Source organism: Cryptotermes secundus, unplaced genomic scaffold (assembly GCF_002891405.2).
Source record: "Cryptotermes secundus unplaced genomic scaffold, Csec_1.0 scaffold770, whole genome shotgun sequence".
Lineage (NCBI taxonomy): Eukaryota > Metazoa > Arthropoda > Insecta > Blattodea > Kalotermitidae > Cryptotermes > Cryptotermes secundus.
In genome coordinates this window covers 382,609-398,734 of record NW_019723912.1, presented here as the reverse complement: position 1 = coordinate 398,734, position 16,126 = coordinate 382,609, and the positions used below count along the sequence as shown (strand labels likewise).

Here is a 16,126-nt window from a genome sequence, read left to right as displayed (position 1 = left end):
GCTACATGCCCACAATGGTTCCGAAGCTCCTCATTAGACATCATTATAAAGTCGCGTCCACATTACTCGTGCTCGTGTGACTCGCTATGCTCGCGAGTAATGTGGACGATATGACAAGTCACGAGACACGAAAATTCTAAATTTTTAATTTAAAAACTATAGTCAATAAATTAAAATACGACTACAGAGCACAAGTAAAAACCAGACGAGTCTCCCGACGAGCACGAGCACGAGCAGTGTGGACGCGCCTTAACAGATCAAGGCGATAGGTACATGTGGGTAGAACATACAAGGACACATTTTACTTGGAAAACCTGAACGAGGGGGCCATTTCCGGGGCCTAGGCCTACATGAAGGGATAACATTGTGAGTGGCTCCTACGGCCCACAGTGGCCGCCTCTTATGAACAGTTTCCCACGCAAGCAGCAACCGCCTGATGCCGACGTTTAGAGCCCAAAGCATCATACCGGAGCAGACACGTGCGCTCTTCGGATTTGCAATTCGAATCATTCGAAGGGCAATGGTACCGATACATACCACCCGCGTTCATATTTCAAATCTCTGTATTTTCCCCGTGTTTTTGTGTGGCTCTCACGATAAACAGCGATTATTTCCCTAACCATGGTCGTTGCTATGGAGACGGAGTGTTTCCTGTGACGTACGAACTTAAGTTTTAATTATTCTGCAGAGGCACAACATTGCTAATACAGACGAAAGCACTTATCATGCCTACCAACGTACAAGATCATGTTTTATTGCGATTATAAGTGTGTTCATGTCACTTGAAATAACTCACCACGCAAGCGCGGTAGTCTTGTTGCAATGCGACACGTAACTGGGGCACAGATTACCAATAATGTAGCTGAGCTCAAAATATTCTCACGCAAGGCCCACGTTTGTCTCTAACGTAACCGTTATGGTTATCTACATGTTTGTTAACATGCTCCTTCGAGTCATAGCCATCTTATGCCACTCGCAGATTTGTTTCCTACACACGCTAATTTTTATGCACCCATAATCTGACCTGGATAAAATGAATGCTTAATGGGGAGGCTGCCTCTGTCTAGAATTTCATCTCCAAAAGTACTGAAATCATTCCGACCAAGTAAACTCCGTAGGTGTCTGCATCACAAAGCAACGGAAGAGTGGAGAATGTGATCAGACCAAGGAGGGTCACACTCGACAGATATATCACGAACGGGGAACGAAAACGACTATAAAATGTTGTCGGCAACGTGGAGGAAGAGGCTAATTGGAACGAGCAATAGACGGGAGGTCAGCACTAGAGTGGAACTTGTAAAATTGTTCTGAAGACTGAGATGGGATTGAAGAAACTTGGGGTGTATTTTCGCGTTTCATGAAGAGAGACAACTTCCTGCCAGGTTAGCAGCCCTGTTGTACAAGGCCCCTCGGCCCCCTCCCCCGTCGGAACTGGTTCCATAAGTCATGTCCAGCACAATGCAACTTTTAGCAGTAATTATAAATGTAATTACAAGGAATGGTGTTATGAACTGGTTGTAATGGACACAATGACTCGCATCATAAGCACGTCATGTGGAATTAGCCCTTTCAAGGTTGCAGAAGGAGAAAATGGGAGCAAAAGGGAATGCCATTTCTGTAATGTTTATATATTCAGTCCGTACCTCACAGGAAACACTCCGTCTCCATAACAACGAATAACCGGTTAATGCTCGTTCTGTTGCGAGAATCACAAGGAACATGAACCGAGTAGGCGGACAAAAGCCTCAGTCAGGTGCCTCAACAGGTTAACTAGAGACTGGAACTCATCAGAGGACAAATGTTATGCAGAAGGGGACAGCTTACTGGTTCGCTCTTCTGCACTAGCGCCGAACGGTAAGACGATTTCTGTGCGTTATGAATCGGAAGGTATCAGGAAGGATGCGACCTGCAATACTTACAGGTACAGAGGAAAACCATAAAGTTTTCAATCAGCTGAGTGGCTCTCCAGAACAATATTCGAAATCGGGATCTCGCGAACCCGAAGACGAAACGCGAAACTCTCGGACGATCTAGACTTGTTTTTGCGACGTTTCGGGTTGCTTGGTCTCTCTGCATGCCAATACATCGAAACGGCAGTAACTGATCGTCATTCATGAGCCTCTTCAGGGCCGGTCCTGGGGGCGCCTTTGATCGTACACTCACGCCAGAGCTATAAACATTGCCACTGGAAGGAACCACGACAGCCCCCCCCCTTTCCGGTTCTGCATCTGTTTCTGAAACGGCTGAAACACGACATCGATTTACTGTTGACAGGAGACATGCATTATGAGAACTGCAGTGAAGAACAAATGGCATAATGATAATTAGGCTGATTATACGTGAAACCACAAGCAATCAATGGACGAAAGTAGAGATAAAAAGTGGCACATGTGATATGGTCACAGTGTCCTTAGCCCAGTTCACCTGCCCTCCCACACCTGAGAGATAAGTGGTCCAAATCATTTGTACCTGTCTACAGAATCTGTTGCCTTCGACAGGCCTGAAAGTCCGGCTACGTAACATAAAAGGGAGTGGTCGAGTTAAGTTGTGAGTGAGAAGAAATTGGGTTCACATTGAGTAATCATGATGTTACGGTTCATACCACGTGATGAAATCTGCCTGTACAACACCTGCTTCAAGTCACACAGTCCTCCTCCCGCAAGGACACAACCGCACAAGCAAAGGGCGGTCTGCCACTGCCAGATAAAGCGTGCAAACCTCGTTTACTCACCTACCGAGCCCCAGTCCGGGTGAGCGAGATTGTTGAACCATCCGTCGTATCGCTGTTTCTCCGTGTAGCTGTACTGTCGCGCTGAAACAAACAGCCGTCATCAGGATAATGGTGCAATAACCTTTAGAAACGTCCATTCTACCCTGAAGATGGAGGCAATATTTTCCTCCAAAAGGTTGGTATTCACTTACATGATTATATGACGTCACAGGACACGATTAGCCGTGTTAGAGCCATCTTCGCACTCTCTCTATCTGCTAGGCGCGTCCACATTACTCGTGCTCGTGCTCCTGTGACTCGCTGTGCTCGCGAGTAATGTGGACGATATGACAAGTCACGAGACAAGTAAATTTTAAATTTTTAATTTAAAAACTATAGCCAATAAATTAAAATACGACTACAGCCTATACACACTACGAGTAAATATGCGGATCCTCACGCGCCGAAGCCTGGCGAGCAACTGAAGTAGTGTGGACGAAGATTTATGAACACAAGTAAAATCCAGACGAGTCTCCCGACGAGCACAAGCCTGGAGAGCACGAGCATGAGCACGAGTAATGTGGATGCGCCTTTAGACCGGCTGCAAACGACGCGGTGTGTTGCGTGTCAGAAACAGCGATAACGCAACAGTGTTCCGGCTGAGTGCGACAACTATGAACTGCACCGATTTATTTGTACGTAACAGGGGCTCAGCTGACACAGTTCGTGTTTGGGCAGACCATATGCAAGAAAAACCAAACACGGATTGCGTGAACCCAGGGCATCCCAGCGTCTGCTGTGCGAATTTGGAGGCGGGGTAACTCTGCACTCTTCATCTGCTGACAATACGCGCACACATCGCAACGCGCAGCAACCCATAGCATCTGTCTTGTATTTTGTTAAACTTAAACACATACTGAAATGTACATTCCTCCATGACGGGAAGCCGTGTATCACTGTCTCTAGGCTGCAAGAGTGTCACAAGTTACAGCGAACTATTCTACATCAAGATACACTTCGTGCAAATTCAAACTTTACGGTGCAGACGGAATTTAATATAAAACTGCTACAAGATGAAACATGCCGACGGCAGGAGCGACATAAAGTATGCACTGTCAGTCCGTCCATAGCAGCGTAAACAACGCAATGAAAGTCACAGGCATGGGAAGTGAGAGAGACGGGCTTCACGCTCTGGCCACTTTACCCGCCTACGTACTATTAATGTAGCAATATTTACAAATTAGCAGGCGTAAGTGTACAAGTTGCGTCGTGTTGTTTCCTGCGCTTGAAATGCAAGAAGGGGTTCATTATTATGGGAAGGAATGCCAGGTGCCCTTATTGCAGACGTTTCGTCTTAATCTCGTAACTTCCAAACATCCAACAAATGGGAAAACTACGTAGCAGTCGATGTGTGATTGGACTGCGCTATGACCACGTGACAGGCTCCGAAACCACAATTATGTCTGGGCCTATAGAACTGCTATGACGTCAAGAAGCTCTGCATTCTGCCCACACTCTGTATGTACGGGTTCCGTATGGTTCTCACAGGGCGACACGACACCGCATTGCTAACACAGCACAGGAGTTGTGCAACCGCGTTACACGCCGTGTTACTAAACCACTCGGCTGTGACGGACTCTGCCCTACATGAGCATTAACACACTTAACGCCAAGACGGAGGGTGTCCACTGCTCGGTGACTATTATTAGTGAGAGGGGTTACGGGGGTCATTAGTCTGCCTAAACGTCGGTGCACGCAGGACAGTACCGGCCCAACTCTCTCTCCCACCGTCTGGCAAGTAACAAATTGACTGTCACGATATTTCCAAGATTCTAAGATCTTTCAATCCAATCTACACACTGTTTAGCTGAGGTCAGTTTTAATATTATCTCCTGGCTTAAAAGCAACAGGCTTTCGGGGAATTTCCCAACCCGAATTTTGTATAACGTTCATGTTTCCTCAATTCGAATGTCATAGACGAGATATACTTCGTACTCAGCAGGTCAGTGGTTCGAATCTCAGCTCGGAAATGTCATAATGACACACTTTTCCATTTCCTCGAAAAATCCTTTTCAGTTCACAATCATCCAGCCACTTTACGTTGTATATAAACAACGCAGTTGAAAAGCGCCGTTAAATAACGGAGGGCCCTGGCCCTCCTGGCGCAGCCCGAGAGAGTGCAGGGTCCCAATATGGGGGCGGGGCCAGCAAGTGAGGGTTCCTATTACTGCACTCGTCTGCAGAGAGTTCCACTGCTACAGGAACACTCACACAGACTGTGACCTGACATCGAACTAGGGCCCCTCTCTAATTCAGCTTCTTTCTTTCTTTCCCAAAACTTCGCCATAAGCAACCGCACATGACCAAAGCGACAAAACTGACTTCAGCCTTTCGTGCACCTGCGCCACGAGTTCCGAGCAACTGGAACGCCTCTCAGCGTCGCCACGGATCGCTGAATACTGTATATACAGGTAAGTTGGCCCTGTCACGGAGGAAGTCATTCTTAACCTCGACACTACAGACAGGTGACCGGTCGGCTTCTCAGGTCCGGCCTTTCAGCAATTAACTCCACCGAACAAAATCATGCTCAGCAACCTAACAGTTGCTTAACTACTCAAGAAATTCCACTCCTTTTTATGGCCCCCGAAAGTACGTACATTACCGTGCTCACACGAGCTGGCCACTGAACTCTGCCCTGCCCACGGAGTCGGCTCCGTCCTTGAGCTCTTAAGACCAAAAAGTTGCACGCCTTATTTTCCTCACGACTGCCGCATGTGCTTATTATACGGGGCCCAGGTCTGCCACCTTGTTACGTACGTTCTTAATGTTTTCCTCAGGCACTGCCGCCATTAGGCTTGCAACACGTAACCGCAACTTTCACCCATTTCTGAGCACTCATGCACACAGAGGAGTTCGCATTTCTCTTAAAGGTCGTGGACATGATCCTGTGCGGTAGTGGTAACGGCACAGGGTTCGCAGTTCTTACATGTTTCGTTGCTACCTGTACCCTCTAGTTACTGTGCCTTAAAATTAAAGAATTCAGGACACAGGCCTGTTCGTTTCAGTGTCTTATCTGTACTGGGCGCACAGTCCTGTCTGTTGCTTGATTTCTACTCGGCCTACATCGGATGAACAGGAGACAAACTCGGGGCTGCGGTTAAAGTCTCGGAAGGAAGGACGGCTCAGACCCACTCCCCACTGGACGTTAAAGAAGGCCACAGTTTAGTACAGCGTCTGTCCTGGCTCTTCAGAAGTGGTGACGCAACATGAGAACGACGTCATGACAGTTCACGCAGTCTCGACGGCGCGCGACTTGGAGTGAACGCAGCTCACTGTTGCGTGCACGCGAGATGTGACGAAAGATGACGGTGCAGATGCAAGCTCTGGAACTCAAATCAGAAACCTTGGCAGAATGTGAAGCAAGGACACGCGCGCGTGAGGACCGCCTGAAGCCACACGCAGTCGAGCACAGACAGGGCTGGTACCACACGCTCCATTAGGCAGCGTTCCCACTTCACGCGATACAGCGTTCATTTTTATTTTTATTACGTGGGGTGGGGGTGGGTCTGAGTCCACTTGGTACGTGGCCACTAAATGACCTACTGTACCAGCCCCGGATGATAATGATGAGTGTGGAGCAGTCGGTGGAATGAGAATTGGGAGGGGAAACCGAAGTACTCGGGAAAACACATGTCCCGGTGTTACTTTGTCCGCCACAAATCCCACATGACCTGACATGGGATCGAACCCGGAGTTACAGCACAGCCTTAAGCGATACAGTAAAATCACGGTCATGCGACTCATGATAGTTCGGCACCCATGTACCAAACTACACGGCATCACATCCCAGAAAACTCGCCACAGCGACGGCCTCTCATTTATGTCCTCAATAGACGTTTAAGCGCATTCTCTCCCTAAACACAGGAAGCGTGACATCGATTGGGGGGGGGGGAAGTCATTTGTGATCTTCGCCTGGTATCATTATGATTATTAACCCTCTCAGTGGCGGTTCCTCTGTTCGCCTATTTTCACCATTTGTTATTAAAACGCCAAGACCTTTGTTATGAGATCACGTTCTCTTATTGGTCTCCCCAGACATATAATACTGTCACGATTTATGTGTGTGACTATAGACGGGGTTTGGATTGGGAAATGCATATCTACACACTTTACAAATCACTAGAGCACATGACAAGTCTTCTCAGTTTGCTTTCACTAATCTCGTTTCCTGGTGACGGACCTTAACAATGCAGGTTCTTCAGCTTATGTTCTCGCGTCGCTGCCCGCTAACTAATCCACCACTGAACTGCCAGCTGAACCATAGCCTTCCTTATATAACTCAACTCTCAACTAACTGGGTCCTCCCAATTGTCTTCCTTATATCCCCTTTGCACGGACAAAGTAGAAAACACAATTTTCAGCAGTAACCTCATTGTTTGGTACACATTCTTTGGAGCGGGAACGTGTTTACCGATCCGTTTTCCAGAAGCGGGTTGCATGACACCGTTCTTTATTCGTCTCGCGGTCATTGCATAGCAACGGCTGTATGCGCTATAGCTATTCGTCCCACACAGCCTACAGACGCATCGCCATTTCTTATTTTCCCGAGGGCTGTGCATATGACGTCTGACCAGTTTCGCCTTCCCCCAGTGGCCCGGCTTGTAGACCAGTTTCTCGTGCACGGCGTGGGAACCGTTACATGGCCTTCCCTGCATAAAGTCAGGCTACACCGGATCAGCCGTCAAGTTCTGGCGCTTACAAATTAGGAACAGAGCTCAAACGCTGTCTTGTAATGACATAAGGAAATATTAGTTGTCGGCCTAATTGCGTCTTTCGTACTGTCACTGCACTGCCGGTACCTTCCACACGCAAAGCAACGTTATCCCCCGGTGGGTCTCGCGAGAAATACTGCACTTGCACGCAATGCCCAGGGCCTCAGCACAAGGTGGAGGTCAGCTTCACGCTCCGACCGACTTTGTCCATTCGATAGGAGACTCTCAGGGCCAGTCTGGACAGTCTCTGATAGAAAGATCTATCTATACCCATGCCGGGAATCGAACTCCGGCCGTAAACTTTCAGTGCAGCTGAAGATCTGCTTCTTTTAGCCAGCCAACTTCCGGCATACACAAGGCCAGCATGCAAGGCCACGCCACTGTCTCCATGTCGGAAGGAGCTGGTACGTGAAAGCGATTCCGAGGCGTGACCATGAAGACAGAACCGGGGGCTTCTGCTGCGACCGACTCCAGTGCAAACGGACTTGCAAAAGCATCCGCGAGTAACAGTACTTGTCTGGAGAGACTGAAAAAGAACATGGAAACCACTATTAGAATGGCCGACCTTCTGACCGCGGCTTCTTGGCTCACTCTTCGATCCTGAAGATGAAGGCGACATCTTCCTCCGCTGTGAGAACTTCAAATGAAGCTTATTTATGGTTCCATGTTGTCTTCAGACACTTCCTTCGAGACGCAACCAACCGTGTCTACATGGGCCTATTTGTTTGTCTGGAGTTTAGCTAACGGCGCTTCAGCAATTCACTATGCTGACGTCAACACACGTGTTCCTAGATGGCTCCTCTTTGAGAGGTGCTCGGTTCGAATACCGACCGAAGCAGGGGTATCATGAAATTTTACGTGGTCTTCCCCAGTCTCTCCAGGATAGTACCACCTCCTTCACATCCCTTCAAATTCATTATTCACTCTCATTCAGTTATACACTCTTAGCTACTGACAGCGTCATTAATTAAACTACCGATAAGTAAACAGACGCCGGTGAGACGTTTGCTGTATCGACGTGTCACTGCAAGAGGAAGTGCGGGAGGCTGTTGGCCTTGCAGGACTCACGCTCGCATCTGCCTCGCATCTGGAATGCCCATTCATAGCAACTGCACGAGCACAGACCTTCTTGAGAAGCTAGCAGTCGTTCAGCTGGCCAAAGGCTCATACACAAATACTTCGTTACGCTGTGTAAATGGCCATCTTATTCCATCAGTCCACACGTGCCTCGTATTCCGGAGATCCTGATTTAGAACTTGGCAAGTGCTGCCTTATTACTTTAAAGTAAGCCACGGCCACATCCTTGCCGCTCGTCATGTGAAGTGAAACATGAGAAAACTGCAAAAATCGCCACAGCAGATCAGTACGTTCCATTACGCAAGCACCACGCACCTGAGGGGAACCAAAGTTTCGTGTACTCGAGATAGACGAGTGTGTTTAGCTTCACGCTTAGGTCCGGTGGGGCTGCGTGGGCCCCAGAGCTCCTGGACACTGCCGTGGTTCATCGTACTGCAGGGTTTGCCATTTGCGGTCCCTGGCGCCACCACTACGTGTCCTGTTGAGGAAGACGCGCTGCCCTGCCACATGACACACACAGCCCCGCCCTACGCCGACTCGTGATGAGTCAAGCAATAAACGGCCCTGAAGACCACACACAGGGACGGAATTTCACAGAAAATAAATGCACGCAGTTGTGTCATGGAAATGTTCCTTTGTGGAGTCTTCCAAACACGACAGAAGCGGAAAAACCGGATGTATCTGGCTGTCTTCTGATGAACCCTGTGGCTTGAACAGGGCCAATGTTTTGCCAGTGTTCATGGCGTGTTAAGGCAACAGAGCACTGGTCCAGTAGCTGCGACTCGTGAGTGCCGGATTCAAACATCGCATCGGTGACTGCGGTTTTTATGGTTTTACCCAGTCCCTCCAACAAATGTCAGGACACACCTCTAATTGGGCCATGGCCGCTGCTTCCATGTGGTTTCCAATTCATTATTTACTTATAACGTCCATCTTGTTGTCCCTCAACTATTCGCCCTGACAATCTTGCAACAACCCTTCCAGTGGGAAACAAGTTTAATATAATCAGTCCAGTACTTGTATGGCTTTACGTGTTTCGGCCGTTCGGGGGCAGCTTCAGAGGTTCAAACAGTAAATGGAACGTGTAAGATTTGAGGTTTTCACGGTGGTGACTACGAAGAAAGCAGTCTTCTGGGATGTGGCACCGTGATGTGGTGTTAACTGACGTTTCGGAGGAACGTGTCGCCTCCATCTTCAGGGTAGAAGGAAAAATAAGAAAATCCGCAAGCGAAGAGTCAGTGAGAACAGGTTTAAAATAACCCTGGAGATGTTTGGAAAAGAGCGTAGAGTTCGGTCTTATTGCTTGCAGTGTGGTGCAGTTCGGAGGAACAAACAGACCCCATCTTCAGGGTCACCGTGTAAACCAAGCGCGAAAGAAGCAGAAGCAGGCTGTGAGCTTGCAGAGCACAGCATTGCATGTCTCCGCCGCGACGCTTCACAGTAGTGGCTGACGTGCGAGTCCGGTAACCACCACACACACGTCAGGGCTCCCAACACCAATGTAGCTGCAAGTCCAAACCGAAACCACACACACGTCATGGCTCCCAACACCAATGTAGCTGCAAGTCCAAACCGAAACCACACACACGTCATGGCTCCCAACACCAATGTAGCTGCAAGTCCAAACCGAAACCACACACACGTCATGGCTCCCAACACCAATGTAGCTGCAAGTCCAAACCGAAACCACACACACGTCATGGCTCCCAACACCAATGTAGCTGCAAGTCCAAACCGAAACCACACACACGTCATGGCTCCCAACACCAATGTAGCTGCAAGTCCAAACCGAAACCACACACACGTCATGGCTCCCAACACCAATGTAGCTGCAAGTCCAAACCGAAACCACACACACGTCATGGCTCCCAACACCAATGTAGCTGCAAGTCCAAACCGAAACCACACACACGTCATGGCTCCCAACACCAATGTAGCTGCAAGTCCAAACCGAAACCACACACACGTCATGGCTCCCAACACCAATGTAGCTGCAAGTCCAAACCGAAACCACACACACGTCATGGCTCCCAACACCAATGTAGCTGCAAGTCCAAACCGAAACCACACACACGTCATGGCTCCCAACACCAATGTAGCTGCAAGTCCAAACCGAAACCACACACACGTCATGGCTCCCAACACCAATGTAGCTGCAAGTCCAAACCGAAACCACACACACGTCATGGCTCCCAACACCAATGTAGCTGCAAGTCCAAACCGAAACCACACACACGTCATGGCTCCCAACACCAATGTAGCTGCAAGTCCAAACCGAAACCACACACACGTCATGGCTCCCAACACCAATGTAGCTGCAAGTCCAAACCGAAACCACACACACGTCATGGCTCCCAACACCAATGTAGCTGCAAGTCCAAACCGAAACCACACACACGTCATGGCTCCCAACACCAATGTAGCTGCAAGTCCAAACCGAAACCACACACACGTCATGGCTCCCAACACCAATGTAGCTGCAAGTCCAAACCGAAACCACACACACGTCATGGCTCCCAACACCAATGTAGCTGCAAGTCCAAACCGAAACCACACACACGTCATGGCTCCCAACACCAATGTAGCTGCAAGTCCAAACCGAAACCACACACACGTCATGGCTCCCAACACCAATGTAGCTGCAAGTCCACACCGAAACCACACACACGTCATGGCTCCCAACACCAATGTAGCTGCAAGTCCAAACCGAAACCACACACACGTCAGGGCTCCCAACACCAATGTAGCTGCAAGTCCACACCGAAACCACACACACGTCATGGCTCCCAACACCAATGTAGCTGCAAGTCCAAACCGAAACCACACACACGTCAGGGCTCCCAACACCAATGTAGCTGCAAGTCCAAACCGAAACCACACACACGTCAGGGCTCCCAACACCAATGTAGCTGCAAGTCCACACCGAAACCACACACACGTCAGGGCTCCCAACACCAATGTAGCTGCAAGTCCACACCGAAACCACACACACGTCAGGGCTCCCAACACCAATGTAGCTGCAAGTCCACACCGAAACCACACACACGTCAGGGCTCCCAACACCAATGTAGCTGCAAGTCCACACCGAAACCACACACACGTCAGGGCTCCCAACACCAATGTAGCTGCAAGTCCACACCGAAACCACACACACGTCAGGGCTCCCAACACCAATGTAGCTGCAAGTCCACACCGAAACCACACACACGTCAGGGCTCCCAACACCAATGTAGCTGCAAGTCCAAACCGAAACCACACACACGTCAGGGCTCCCAACACCAATGTAGCTGCAAGTCCACACCGAAACCACACACACGTCAGGGCTCCCAACACCAATGTAGCTGCAAGTCCACACCGAAACCACACACACGTCAGGGCTCCCAACACCAATGTAGCTGCAAGTCCACACCGAAACCACACACACGTCAGGGCTCCCAACACCAATGTAGCTGCAAGTCCACACCGAAACCACACACACGTCAGGGCTCCCAACACCAATGTAGCTGCAAGTCCACACCGAAACCACACACACGTCAGGGCTCCCAACACCAATGTAGCTGCAAGTCCACACCGAAACCACACACACGTCAGGGCTCCCAACACCAATGTAGCTGCAAGTCCACACCGAAAGCACACACACTGCGACCTTTATTGTTAAGTATCACCTAAACTTCACGCTATATGCTCTTTTCCGTTCGACGATGAGAACAGGCTAGAAAGAAAGAAATGCGTAACTTTTTAAACATGATGTTGCTTATTCATCTGTAGTTTACTGAACGACTCTTCGCCAAGTATAATCAGAATGACCAAGTCAAGGAGGATGAGATGGGCGTGGCATGTAGCACGAATGCATATATCATATTGCTGGGAGGAAAGAACCACTATGGAGACCAAGACGTAGGTGGGTGGATAATATTAAAATGGATGTTACAGGGAGATATGAGGCTTTAGCTTATTTAAGATTACGTCACTTGGCCCAGTACTTCATGGAACCAAGTGACTACTTTGACGCCCCCACGTCCAAAATCCTGCGCTTAATTCGAAGCGCGGGATTACTGAGGGAATAATTAAAAAAGGGGAAGGACAATAGATCACTGAGGTCGCGGTGCAAGGGCCGAGAAGGCCTACCCCTCATACACTCATTCATACAGAGAGATATGATAGGGTGGTATGGACTGGATTGAGCTGGCTCAAGATAGGGACCAGCGGAGGGCTCTTGTAAACACGGCAATGAACCTTTAGGTCCCATAAAATGTTGGGAAGGTATTATGTAGCTGCACAACTGGCGGCTTCTCAAGAAGGGCTCAGTTTAACGAATGTGTAGAATGGTTGGATGGAAGTAGCCATGCCCTAGTCTAGGGGACTACAACGGGACTTACCTGGAGAGTGTGAGGAGAGCGACGAAAGACCTCAGTCAGTCGATGTCCTGACCAAGATTCGAAACAAGTACCTCCATACCAAGTGAGACCCCCTTGAGTTTCGGAAAAGCCGTGTGGAAGAACAGTCACAGGATCCGATAGGGCGCCTGTCTCGAGCCCTAGTCTTACACAGGGCAGCGGGCTACTGAGCTCGCGACATAAATACAGGTCTTGTCGGACATAAACTCAGTGTTCCGAACCGTCGCCATGTTTCTTCCCAGGCACGCTGCGAGGTCCCTACGCCGGTGGGATACAAGTCGTCAAGGCCGGTGAGTGCCGACCGGCATCACCTCCATCACCCGGATCGAAGCTAAATTCGAATCACTGAAATGATTGCACCACGGGGTCCAGTTTCTCTAGTGAACACCGTGCCGACACGGCAACAAACGAACCGCAGGCAGTGTGGCCAGTTGGGTGGGTCTGCGATCCATACTTGGACTCGAACCACCGCCTACAGAACAGGGGCAGAACCATTCCTGAGAAGCTCGTCAAGACATTGCCTAGTCACTGGCAGCTATCCTGAGTCAGAACAATCAAGTCCACCTCCTGCCGATCTCCAACTGGTGGAGAGTGCAAATCCTCATGTCAGTTCTCAGATTCTGCTCACCCCCTGCTCCCTGCTTCCCGTGACGTGCGTCCTGCTCTCCTACGCAGTGAAGGCAATAAAAGCTGTTTCTGGAACTAACTGCAACCTAACGAACTCTATGGGGCCGTCAGTCACCCACCTACTCAAAAATTTCTCAACATTTTATGGAACCCGAAGGTTCACTACCTTGCTCACAACAGCACTCAAAAAATCAGTCCAAGCTCAATGCCTTGTTTAACATTTTGTAACAAATTGATTTTTGACGGCGAGGAGCCAAATCCCCACGCCCAACCCCCAATCTGGAGGAACCCCCCCCCCTCGTGGGCTGTCCGCAGTTGCCCTCCATCCGCAGCCTGAGGGCGCGCCATGCAGTGGTGACGAGGACCCACGTGTCTGGCCATATGCCTGCCTTCCTGTCCAGGTCGTGTCTGTTGCTCTGTGCTGTATACATACGGAAATACGGAACATACACAGCAGCGTTTCTCAACCTATGGTCCGCGGAGGCTTCTTTATAAACAGCATGTTACACTTCCAACCTGCGCTCTTTTGAAGAGAAAGAACTCACTGCCCATTTCGTACATACGTCGATGAGCAAAAATCTCAAACCTTATGTGTCACTTGCCCAACTCAAGAATAACCAATTTGTGAAAAGTGCCAGTCCTTACTTCGCTCAAACAAGCAGTCATAAATTCGGTAGTTTCTTAATTGAATACGTGTACAGCCCGTTCCAGCCTGTAGCCATTTGCCTATATGTGGAGCCATGATCTTGTCTTCGTGTCTACCTCTTTCCCAGCGTTGCAAAACTTCATAACCACGACGACGAGTAAACTGACAAAGCCATTGCCCCAGATAGCCTGCCCTAAGATATAATGCGGGCCACGCACTGTGGGACCGCCGTGCGCGTGCGCAAACAACTATGCAACCGCTTAACGGATATTCATACAACTTGATACTTGGGAATTTTATTGAAATCCGTGGCCTCATTCCAATTTTGGTTATAATCGGGCAACAATAACTGACTCTTTACACGAAGAGTAAGTCGCTAAAGGTTTCAAATAAACGTTATTGAGACAAAGTGAACACACGTTTATGTCTAGCACAGTTTTCTCTGTAAGGGAAATTAAACAGAAGGGGCGATCTTCCCAGGGTCGCTGCAGTACACGTAGGTTTCAAGTCACGTGAGAGCGTCAGATCAGGGAAACTTGACAATCTGGAGAGCAGTTTGTATAGCCTACACGTGCCATGCCAGCGGCGCGATGTGCAACTCTCAGATCCTGCCGCCCCCCTTCCATTGGGCCTACCGGAACTGGAGTGGTCAAGCCGGAACCTCGTTCCATTGTGACGCTGCATTACGCAAGACAACGTGGCCTTGAGCAGCTGTACTTGTACACGGACGTAACACGGTCCAGCGTCCGCCTGGGACGTTGACTTCAGGGCTACTAACCGATCTACGGCTTCGACAAACAGGACAACGGAGGAAGCCACACCCAGCGGAATTCGAACCCTTGTACATGCAACTTCATTGCGGTCGTATCTATACAGAGTGTTTCACGACTTTAGGGTATAACTGCAGGAGGTGATTTCCCAGGTCTTTGTGATCAAAAGAGTTCATATAAACATGTGTCCGATTTTGGACGGTTACGGAGTTATGACCGTTTTAAACTCAGAATAGAAGGTAACGATTACTGACAATAAACGGAACAAAATAGTAAACCAGCATAATACATGATACATTTAAAGTATGAATGTACAGTTAACTTCGTGAAATTACCTTTAATTTGAATTTATTGGTGCTTAAAGCCGATTTTCGAAAATGCCGCCGCCGGCCGCAACACAGGCTGCCACTCGGTTGTGAACCGCGCGGGTATATACCAACCCACCACGCCTTAGGTACCTCTCAAGTGTCGAGATAACGAGAACGCTCTGTCTGTAGCTGGCTAAAGATAGCGACCTGCCAGATGATAAACGCGGTTCACACGAGGGCGTGTACGGGAATGAAAAAACGGTCACAACTCCGTAACCGTCCAAAATCGGACAGATGTTTATATGAACCTTTTTGATCACAAAGACCCAGGAAATCACCTCCTGCAGTTATGCCCTAAAGTCGTGAAACACCCTGTATACACCACCTACATTTCTTTAAGATTAAAAACTGTACATTTTCCCCACACATGTATTCGTGTGTTTCGTACGATTCCCGTGCTGTGGCACAGATACACTGTGTTCACTGTGCGGTAGGGTATCTTCATGAAGGATTCATCGCAATGTTGCACTTCTCACTTGTTGCCAACCTTAAACAGAACACCCTACACCACGACCATCAATTTCTCCCTCAAGCTTCCTGAAGTAAATACGCTCTGTAACTGACGCATCGGTGCTAAATACTCAGGCACATCCACATAAAAATGTAAAGCTATCCCTGTAACAGTTGTGAGACGTCGAGGTTCCCACATTTTCTAGACAATCGGCCCACAGATGGCGGTGAGGTTGTCAGCCTTACACGTCGGCCGCCCTTTACTCCCAGGAAGATTCCTGGTACTCATTTCTGTTAGAGGCTGAGTCG

General features: G+C 49.1%; 1 protein-coding gene across 3 annotated transcripts in view; it reads right to left on the bottom strand.

Annotated features, from left to right (window-relative positions):
* The window catches only part of LOC111862142 (dual oxidase), a 73,071-nt gene that overhangs the window by 49,336 nt on the left and 7,609 nt on the right, over positions 1–16,126 (bottom strand). For all 3 annotated transcript variants that reach the window (XM_023847316.2, XM_033750574.1, XM_033750573.1), the window contains exon 2: positions 2,732–2,812. Coding sequence is in view for 1 of the 3 variants with exons in the window: in XM_033750573.1 (XP_033606464.1) it covers positions 2,732–2,812 (81 nt within the window). In the remaining 2 variants the exon portion in view is untranslated. The remainder of the gene's footprint in view (positions 1–2,731; positions 2,813–16,126) is intronic.